Below are 10621 nucleotides of genomic sequence, written 5' to 3' on the forward strand. Positions count from 1 at the left end.
TATATTTCAATCCTGGTCTTCAGATTCACTGGTGCCTCTAGTACCCTTCAGATGCTAGTCAATTTCAGAACATCATTCTTAACATAGACATATACAACCCTTTTAGTATTTAACATTGACTAACATTTAAAACTGTAATATGAACAAAAACATGAGTGTGAGATTAACTCTTACCTGGCACCTGTGCTCGTACTATCACTTTTGATTAGCTCTCTGACTCGTCAACTTCCCCCATACCATTATAGTTACAATTATTTTCAGAAATGTAACCATCAAGCATATCCAAATTCTATTCTCATTCAAACAAATTCCACATATGAATATAAATATGCTCATTTTCTTTATGTTTATACTCATTCTTTTAGTTTCCACATTAAAATTATTCTTTAACAACAATTTCAAACAACATTAGAAATTTATAAAATCTTGGCCGAATTATTCTACTTCACCTCTGAATATTTTTTGGTAGTTATATATATATATATATATATATATATATATATATATATATATATATATATATAAGACTTCATAATTACAATAGAGAAATTTTTGAAAAATTTCAATTTAATCATCGAATTTTTCTTTTGCACAATTGAGCTATTTTTAGCTCAAATTGGAGCACAATTGCTTTTTTTTTTTTTGGTTGGGGGGGGGATTGAATTGAAAGATAGAGGGCTTAACTTTGCAATTTGTTTGAAAAATTCATTTTAGTCCTCTATCTTTTTAAACTATTAGGTAAGCGATCCTTATAATTTATAAATATTATATTTTGGTACCATGCTTCATTTTCCTCTTTATAGTCATTTTACAGTGGAGGGGAGTGAAGTGGTTGCCGTATTCTAGCTTAGAGAGAGAAAGTTATTGGTGACAATTTCAACCACTAAAACAGTTGATTTTTATGTCAAATGGTTTCATATAATGAAGAGAGTTAAGATTAAGTGTTTTCTTACCTTAGGAACATCAAAAAAATTATAGTTATGAGCTCTGGAAGAATTTTGATTTCAGGTTGATTATGAGTTTTATGATGGTGTTTTTGTATTTTTAGAGACCAGGAATTGGTTAGACAAGGTTCCAAAGGTGTTTCCTAGATGTTTTGGGTGAAAAGTGGGTTGAAAACACTAGTGCCTCATTTCGACAACGTGTCTTCTTTTTATTGGCAAAGAATGAGATGGATGACGCGAACTTAAAAAAAAAAGCCCATGCACGTGGGCCTAGACTTGCAGGCTTGTGTGCAAACCTTTTCTTTATGGGCTAGGCGCTCAACCTGGCTTACCTGGCCCACAACGCGTGGCCTTATTCTTTTTTTCTTTCTTTCTTTTAATATTTTTTTTAAATTACTATTTTTTATATGTATTTTTAAAACTAATTTTTGCATTTATGTTTTGATTAATATCTTTTCTCTGTGATTTGTTTTGGTTTATTTAGCCTTTTTGAAATAACAATTATTATTTTTAATTATATTTAGTGTTTTTAGTTTTTTTTTAGATTAGTGTGATTCGTCTATAATTTTTTTATATTTTATACAGAATAAAATTATTTTTAAAAATAAAATCATTTATTTTTTTACAATATTTTTAATATTAGCAGCCTCGCATATAATTGTTTTCGTTTTATTTTATTTAATAAACTTTATAAGTTTGTTGATTTCTTTTATAGATTGATTTTATAAGTAATTTCATTAAACACAATTAGTTAAATGACCGTATTAAATATCTTGGTAAACATACCACTTTTAATTTTTCTAATTTCTTTTTAGGTTATTGTTAATAATTTATTTATTTATTAACATAAATGATTATTAATGTGTTTGATTAGATGCTTGTATGAGCTTTCTAATTTATACTTATTATTTTTTTTAAAGTAGCATAATATACTTAATTTTTTTTTTAATGATAACTTGCAACAACGGGCGAATCAAATAAGTGAAAATATTTGTGTTAGAAAACTAGGATTCATGTTTTTTTTTTTGGGCATTGAACGATGATACATTGATCATTTGACCATTCCAAAGCATAAAGTTAGTATCAAATATTATATTATTTATGGTGTGTCCAAAGTCCTAGGCTCTTGGGAGGTAATCAACCATAGTTGTGCCGTTAGTGAAACTAGTTTGAAAAAAGCATTCACAGTTACTAATGAAGATTGCATTTTAATTAGTGCCATCGAATTTTAATAGGAGCCACAGTAATCAATTAGGACTATTCTAAGTTAGGACTACCGGTTCTCCACGTCTTGGAACTTTAATTGAATTCAACATCTTTTATCATTTGATTGTTTTCATTTTTTTTTAATATTATTTTTCAGAAAATTTGAGTACATATAAATTGATCGAAGATAGTAGAACACAATAGTCTTGAAATGAATTAAAAATCATATAAGTTGGAATTCAGAGCTAAAAAATATACAGCTCTATTTTGCTTGAATTTGACAGTTGAATTGCAAGGTTCGTCCCAACATGGAATAACAAAAAAATACCGTATCTTTTTTTTTTTTTAATAGGAATGGATTATTTACATATCGAAATTTAACAAATTACACTCATTTAATTTTGTTTCTGAATGATGCTAATTTACTGTTGATAGATTAACATATTCTTAAAAATTAGTAGTAATTGATTAAAAGGTCCAAATTAGGATAATGTCAAATTAATATTCGTGTTTGTTTTCTGTCTATACCCAACATCTCTAGGGTTTGATAGAATGTCAGGTTTCGATGACATTAGTATTACAAGCTATTAGACTCAACATCCTTAGATTCAGCCATATGCTAAGCTTAGGCGGACATGGCTCTGGTGATATTCATTTCCCTACACCCCTCGATGTATAAAATTCTTATAAGAGCCTACCATATTTTTTTTGCCATTAATATTGTGTAAGAGATATTTGTCCTTCATGTAATGTTGTATAAGAGATATTTATCCCTCATTAATATTGTGTAAGAGATATTTGTCCTTCATGTAATGTTGTATAAGAGATATTTATCCCTCATTATTGTTATTAAGATGAAATAACTCTCCAACCCCTCCACTTTACCAAAACAACAAGGTACAAGAGATATAAAAATCCCTCGAACCATCGAGGTAAAAGATGAACAATCTCAATTATCTACTGCATATATATTTTTAGAGCATCTCTCTCTATAACATCATTGGTTTATCTTTATACAAAGATACTTTCTTAAGCATTTAAGATTCCTCTAACCTATCATAGGGGATCTTTTGCAGGTGTATGACCATCTATATCAAGCTACACCTATTTAGGTTATTTTAGCCAATGAGAGTAGAACAATTGTAAGAACCAAGTGATTAACCAATTTATTCATTTACAAGAGCCTTGTTCCTAAGCTTCTTGGTTTTTTTTGAGACATTATCAATTGGTGTTGTCTATGGGGAACATCATTAAAAAGCCATCAACTCTTTTCAGGGTTTGGTTCTTGACCTTTCCAAGTTAGTCCATGATAGACAATCACAATACACTTATGATGCAATATGTCACAGACCTCCTTACAATCATTAGCACATTTGATCCATAATAGCTTCAACAACTCTTTAATTAGGTCTAATTGCTCATTAAGGCAGCGCTAGCAACTTAAGCCCAATGATAAAGCTTCAACAACTCCTAACAATAACTTGAAGTCAAGCTCTATTATAGGTTTTAGCGACCTCTATGCTAAACTTGTTTCACATTTTAACACCAATATATCAGTTAGTAGGGGCTTTATAGAACTCTTTAACGTTACTCAATCAGGAGGAGGATTGTGTACTTTCTTTTGCTCTTGTTGATGTTACTATAAAGCTTCTTTATCTAGAAAAATTATTTTAATGATAAAAAAATGTTCCAAATCATCTTGTAAGGCATAATTTATTGTGAATACTAGATGTGCACAATTTGAGAGAAATAAAAAAGGTTATACAACAATTTGATCTTTCTAAGTCAGAGTATGATTTTTACTACTTGTCCACGAACTTTGTGAGACGAGCAAATTTGGGTTATTCGTTTGTCAACTTCATGAATGCAGTTGAAGCATCGAGATTTTAGAAGGCATTCAACAAGTACAAATGAAATGTTGGTTCAAACCATAAAATATATGAAGGATCTTTGGCAACAATCCAAGGGAAAATGAAATATTGTTTCTCTACTTAGGGGTTTCTGATAAAATAATTAGTGCAATTTTGGCCAAAGAAGAAAACAATGTACAATGCCCAATCTATTATTCTAGATGAACCTTATAAGATATATAATTAAGATACTTGAAGAAAATGGCAATGATAACAAACTAACTTTTGTGACATATTCTCCACAAACCAAACCTGTCTGTATGACTAGTGAGGTAGGAAATTGAGTAAGGAGAACATGGACTTTTGTACTAGCCAAAACCAACTATTATTGGATAAGCATTAAAAGACTATATAGACAAATGTTCTTTTAAGAATAAAGTCCAAGACAAGCTTGTACCAATGGTTGGGCAATTAATCTCTTTCATCGAAGCTGAGATCCCACCAGAATCTGTACAATTAATCCTACATTAAGAATTATATGTCGATAAATCTTTCAATTCTAAAGGAAATGATGTTGAGAGTTAACTATGAGTCCTCACAGGTAAGTTGACCCCAAAATATAATGTTTTGTTCAAAGTCACAAGAGTGGTAAAGGCAAACACCTATCATCTACAAGATATGGAAGAAAAGAGTCTCCTTCACGCTTGACACTCTAATCATTTTAAAATATATCATAGTTAATGAGAATAAGAATGCAAGTTTCTAATATATGAATGACTTATTCAAAATGACCATATATTTTCATTTTCTCTAGATGATGTCTAATGGCATTTCACTAATCTTTAAGAGATGTATATGAGGCATTCCTAGTGCAATAACATCATTCTTAGTGTAATAACATTTCATCTTTCTAGTGCAATGACACCAATGTCCAAGAGATGGATTTGAGGTCTCTCTAGAACAATAATACTATTTTTTAAAGGATGGATATGAGGCCTCTTTAGTGTATTAACACCATTCTCAAAGGGATCGACTTGGTCTTCCTAGTGCAATAACACCAATCTCCAAGGGATGGATGTAAGCCTCCCTAGTGTAATAACACCATTCTTCAAAGGATTGACTTGGTCTTCTTAGTGCAATAACACTAATCTTTAAGGGATGGATTTGAGGCCTTTACAGAGCAATAACACCATTCTCTAATGGATGGATTTGAGGCCTCCCTAGTGCTATAAAACCATTTTTCAAAGGATTGACTTGGTCTTCTTAGTGTAATAATACCGATCTTTAAGGGATGGATTTGAGGCCTTTACAGTGCAATAACACCATTCTCTAATGGATGGTTTTGAGGCCTCCCTAGTGCTATAACACCATTCTCTATGGGATTAAATTGGTCTTTCTAGTGCAAAAACACTAATCTCCAAGGGATGGATTTGAGGCTTTCCTAGTACAATAACACCATACCATTATATAAGGGATTGACTTGGCCTCTCTAATAAATAGCACCAATATTTAATGAATGGATCTAAGGCCTCCTTATTGTAATAAAACAATTCTCTAAAGGATTGACTTAGTTTTTCCACTGTAATATCATCAGTCTTTAAGGGATGAATATAAGATCTACCTAGTGTAATAAAACCATCCTCCATGATAGCCTGGGATGACCAACCTCAACAAAGCAATAGGACCCCTGTCCTAAGGAGAAGTATATACTATCAAGGCTAACTAAAACCTAGATCTCACTCTAGGTTCGACTCAAGGAGCCACCACTAGGAACCAATATTTTGAGTTCCTATAAATCACTATGAAATATAATCAATCTATAGTTGTTGGACCCATCTAGACTACCAATAGATGTTTTATAGAAAATGCTTTTATCGTTTCCTATCATAATCACCATTAGTATGTGGAAATTGGACCCATTTAGATTGTATGAAAGACCTTTAGACTTCAATAAGTCTAAACATAAATTATGCTAAGTGTAAGTGTTGGACTCATATAGACTGTTTAAAGGAGTTACTCATAAAAATGTTTAATGGGCATTAGACATATACATACTCCTTTATTTTTACCAAGTATAGTCATATACATGCTCCTTTATTTTTACCAAGTATAGGAATTGGACCCATCTAGGATTTCCTCCTAAAAATATTTATAAGTATTGGCATTAGACCTAGTATGAGAATTTTACTATGGGCGATGGACCCATCCAAACCAAACAAGTCTAACAAAAATTGTTTATCGGAGAAAATACCATGTAAATGAATAAAATTTCAATATTCATTATAAAATGCAAAACCCCATAAGATCGAGGTTGTTAATAAAGCCAAGTTAAATTAGGGAGCTAAGGCTTAAACATTAAGGTCAAGCTCCTTAGCATTGTATTCTATATGTTAGGCAGCTACAACTTTAATAGGGAAGACACCAACGAAGTCAGGTATGAGGACAAGATGAAAAACAACACTACAATCCTTATGAATTCCTCTTGACAAGTTGATGTTCTTGGGTTCAATTATATGCTGAGCCCAAATAGTCATGGGTTTGGCAAACAGACAGTCCCAACATCCTTGGATTCAACAATGCGTTGAGCTCAAGCAAATATAAGTCAAGTGAGTTGCTAGACCCATCGCCCGTGGGCTTGGCATCGTGCCAAGCCCAAATAAGTATGGGTCTGGTGATCATTATAGGCCTTATATTAGGTTATAAGACTTGATTTGTTTATTCTTGTGACTTTTAACATAAAATGTTAATGTTAATGATATTCATCTCCCTACATCCCTAGGCGTGTAAAAGTCTTTTAAATGCTTACCATATTTTCATCGCTATTAATATTATGTAAGTAATATTTATTTCTCATTAATTGTGTAAGAAATATTTTTCTTTTATTTATTATTGCGTAAGAGATATTTATTTCTCATTAATATTATCAAGGGGAAAAGACTCTCTAACCTCTTCACTCTAACAAAATGACAAGGTTTAGGGATTATAATTACCATTTGAACCACCTAGGTAAAAGGTGGACACTATTTATTCTCTACTACATATATATTTTTAGAGTATCTCTCTTTAAAATATCATTGCATTATTTATTTACAAGATACTTAATTAAACATCTGAGATTTCACTAACCCACCATAGAGAACCTCTTACAAATACATGATCAATCACATCAAGCTACACCCATTTAGGTTATTTTGACTAAGAAGAATGGAGCAATTGCAAGAACCAAGTAATCAACCAATTTATCCATTCACAGGAGCTTTATTCATAAGCTCTTGAGAATTTTTAGACATCATCACCTGAAAATAAAGTGAATTCAATATATCAATGAAACTCAATTATATTTTACTCAAAATTGTGTTACTTTATAATTGGTTTCAAATCATGTTAAGTTCTTTCCATGTGGTCTGCTTGCAATTATATATCAGGCAGCAGAAAAGATAAAATGATAATCTATAAAATATATATTTCTGCGTTGCTAACTATAAATCTCTATTCGTAAAATCTTGTGGTGTTTGATCACATTTCGTAATTAATTAAGGGATATCCTTTCTTTTGTTTATTGTTCAAGGGCCAAACTTAGCCATTTCCTGATAAAAAAAATAATCGAAATGACCACACACACATGTTAAAAATTACCTTGGAGGTAGAGCAAGCCAGGTCGAATTTAGAAGAAGACGTGAACTTGAAGGTCGAATCCATGGCCAAAGTGCTTTTGAAAAGCTGCTATAGCCGCACTGAAACCGCCCCTTTTGGTTGATAGCATTACTGATCCAGTAGATATACGGTTATAGAATAGTGTTGATGTGCAGCAAGGAATAACTACATCTACAAGTCAAGTAATGAATATTCTAGCCATGTACTGCTACAAGTGGCGTTGAAACCGAGAAGAAAGCCATACTGAAGTTTTTGAAGAGAGATCAGATCATGAGGAAATATCCTAATAGCAAGTCACTTTTCTCATCGCTGGGGTCTTCTCCTTTTTTGGTCCTGTTGGTTGTTTTACCTTTGATTGTGATATCAGTATTCATTTTTACAAGCTGTCTTAAGACCTCTTCTTGGTCTAAATATTCCATGCCTTCTCCATTGACATGGAGAGTTGGTTTCTTTGATAACTCCTATACCTTCGCTTCTCTTGCACAATCTGAAGCCTCTGTTGTAAGTTATAATACTTCCACTTCCAATTCCCTCTATCCAGATGATCAAGCCACGTCGAGTCTTAGAGAATCTAGTGATGAAGGTGCTGTTGCCAGAGGAGTTGTTAAGAGACACAGCAAGTTAGAGAAAATGGAAGCAAAGTTGGCTAAAATCAGGTCTTCCATAAGAGAAGCTGCTCGAGTTCGGAACTTAACATCAATCTACGAGGATCCAGACTATGTGCCCAGAGGTCCAATATATAGGAATGCGAATGCTATCGGTATAAATATAGAACGAATTCATTTCCGACTTCCTTCTCTTAATTTCTTGTTTATTAATCTAAGCCTGACAATATTTTGAATTGGTTGTAGGAGTTACTTGGAGATGGAGAAGCTGTTCAAAATATACGTATACAAAGAAGGCGATCCTCCCATGTTTCATGACGGTCCATGCAAGAGTATATATTCCTCAGAAGGGAGGTTTATTCATGAATTGGAGAGGGGAAAATCATTTACAACTACAGACCCTGATGAGGCTCTTGTTTATTTTCTTCCATTTAGTGTGGTCATGTTGGTTCAGTACCTATACGTGCCAGGATCCCATGAGATTGATGCCATTGGGAACACCGTTGTAGACTACATCAACGTCATTGCTGATAAATATCCCTTTTGGAATCGAAGCCTTGGTGCAGATCACTTCATTGTCTCTTGCCATGACTGGGTAAGCGATCTCACCCCACAAGCTACAGTAAAAATCCAAGTTACTAGCTTGGTTTATAAGATATTATGGGAATGATTGATCATCGAATATTCTTTTTATTTTCTTTTAGGCCAAAACTGGAATATTCCTACTTTCTTTGAGCTGTAAAGCATATCATGCCTTTTTCATCGATTAATTGTCTTTTTGTTTGCAGGGACCACGTACTTCTTCTTACGTCCCCCATCTGTTTAACAATTCCATCAGAGTTCTATGTAATGCAAATACTTCTGAAGGATTCAACCCTAAAAAGGATGCCTCATTTCCAGAAATCCATCTAAGAACAGGAGAAATCACAGGGCTTGTCGGTGGTCCCTCCCCATCTCGGCGATCGATTCTTGCATTCTTCGCTGGCCGTCTTCATGGGCACATTAGGCGTCTTCTTCTTGAGCAATGGAAAGATAAAGACCAAGATGTGCAAGTCCACGACCAACTTCGAAATGGCATGTCATATGACTCCATGTTGAAAAACAACAGGTTTTGCTTATGCCCTAGCGGGTATGAAGTGGCCAGCCCAAGGATTGTGGAAGCTATATATGCAGAATGTGTTCCTGTGTTGATTTCAGATGGTTATGTACCACCATTCAGTGATGTGCTTAATTGGAAGGCATTTTCTATACAAGTGCAGGTGAAAGACATTCCAAAAATCAAAGATATATTAATGGGGATATCTCAAAGACAATATTTGAGAATGCAAAGGAGAGTGAAGCAGGTGCAAAGGCATTTTGTTCTGAATGGACTTCCCAAGAGATTTGATGAGTTTCACATGACTATCCACTCTATTTGGCTTCGGAGGTTGAACATTCGATTTCATGATTAAATACTAAAAAAAGAGAGGATATCTTCAAGTAGACTTACAATCAATCAATTAATCCTTTTCTTTCTAGGAAAAGTTATTTTTTTTTTTTTTTTGCAATGTATACTTGCAGCTAATTGATAAGCTTCATAAATTTTCGAATAAGAAAAGTAATTTTTACAATTGATGGGGATGAATGAGCAATTGACTGGATTCTGGGATTAACTTATACATGTCAAACTAAAATCCCCAAATAAAATCCCCAAATGCCAAATGCAAATAGGATTAGGATCGAGAGTAAATAGTGTATTTGATTCTCATATTTTTAATGTAATTTCATTGTGGTTTTTTTTTTTTTTAATTTTTTATCCTAATATCAGCCCAACTCATTTTATATATATATAATTTGGTCTATTCATCAACAATAGTCAAAGAATATCACCAACTATATTTGATGAAAGGATTATATTTATACATAACAACTTTAATTAGTAGTTGGGGATGATATTAAGATAAAAAGTTAAATGTGTATTTGATATTGAAGTTTTTGTGTTTATACAAGAGTGCATATGTGTTAAAAAAATATTAATTTGATTTTTTTGAGCTTAAATATGTGTTAAAGATCTCTTTCAATTGTAAATTGGAATACAAAATAGAGTTGTAAAAATGAAATTGAGACTATAAAATAGTCTAAGTAACTCAGAGTTAAAAGTAGATGGACCAAAAGTAGAGGGACCAAGTACAATACTTGCATATATGGTTAACCTATGACCGGTTGACTTTGAAAACACTAGGCCCATTTATTATGCAAGCATTTAATATTTATAATAGACTTAACTAAACTTAGGTATACTCAAATCAATAGGTTTATCAAGATTGATTCCCCTATAGTCTTGTGTCGTGTGGTGAATTAAACTTGCTTGATAATTTCTCAA

At 32.6% G+C, this 10621-nt stretch overlaps 1 protein-coding gene across 1 annotated transcript; it reads left to right on the top strand.

Moving 5' to 3' along the window:
* Positions 1 to 7917: 7917 nt before the first annotated feature.
* On the top strand, positions 7918 to 9869 carry LOC118054435 (probable glycosyltransferase At5g03795). Its single transcript, XM_035066062.2, has 3 exons — positions 7918 to 8414; positions 8502 to 8854; positions 9048 to 9869. Exons 1-3 carry the CDS (start codon positions 7925 to 7927, stop codon positions 9708 to 9710), a joined length of 1506 nt encoding a protein of 501 aa, XP_034921953.1. The 5' UTR covers positions 7918 to 7924; the 3' UTR covers positions 9711 to 9869.
* Positions 9870 to 10621: the final 752 nt, after the last annotated feature.

This window comes from Populus alba, chromosome 14 (assembly GCF_005239225.2).
Source record: "Populus alba chromosome 14, ASM523922v2, whole genome shotgun sequence".
NCBI classification, from domain to species: Eukaryota; Viridiplantae; Streptophyta; class Magnoliopsida; order Malpighiales; family Salicaceae; genus Populus; species Populus alba.

Coding starts and splice junctions, on each gene's coding strand:
- LOC118054435 (XM_035066062.2), top strand. CDS start 7,925: ATGAGGAAATATCCTAATAGCAAGTCACTTTTCTCATCGCTGGGGTCT. Junction 8,415..8,501: donor TAGGAATGCGAATGCTATCG/GTATAAATATAG, acceptor TTTGAATTGGTT/GTAGGAGTTACTTGGAGATG. Junction 8,855..9,047: donor TTGTCTCTTGCCATGACTGG/GTAAGCGATCTC, acceptor TTTTGTTTGCAG/GGACCACGTACTTCTTCTTA.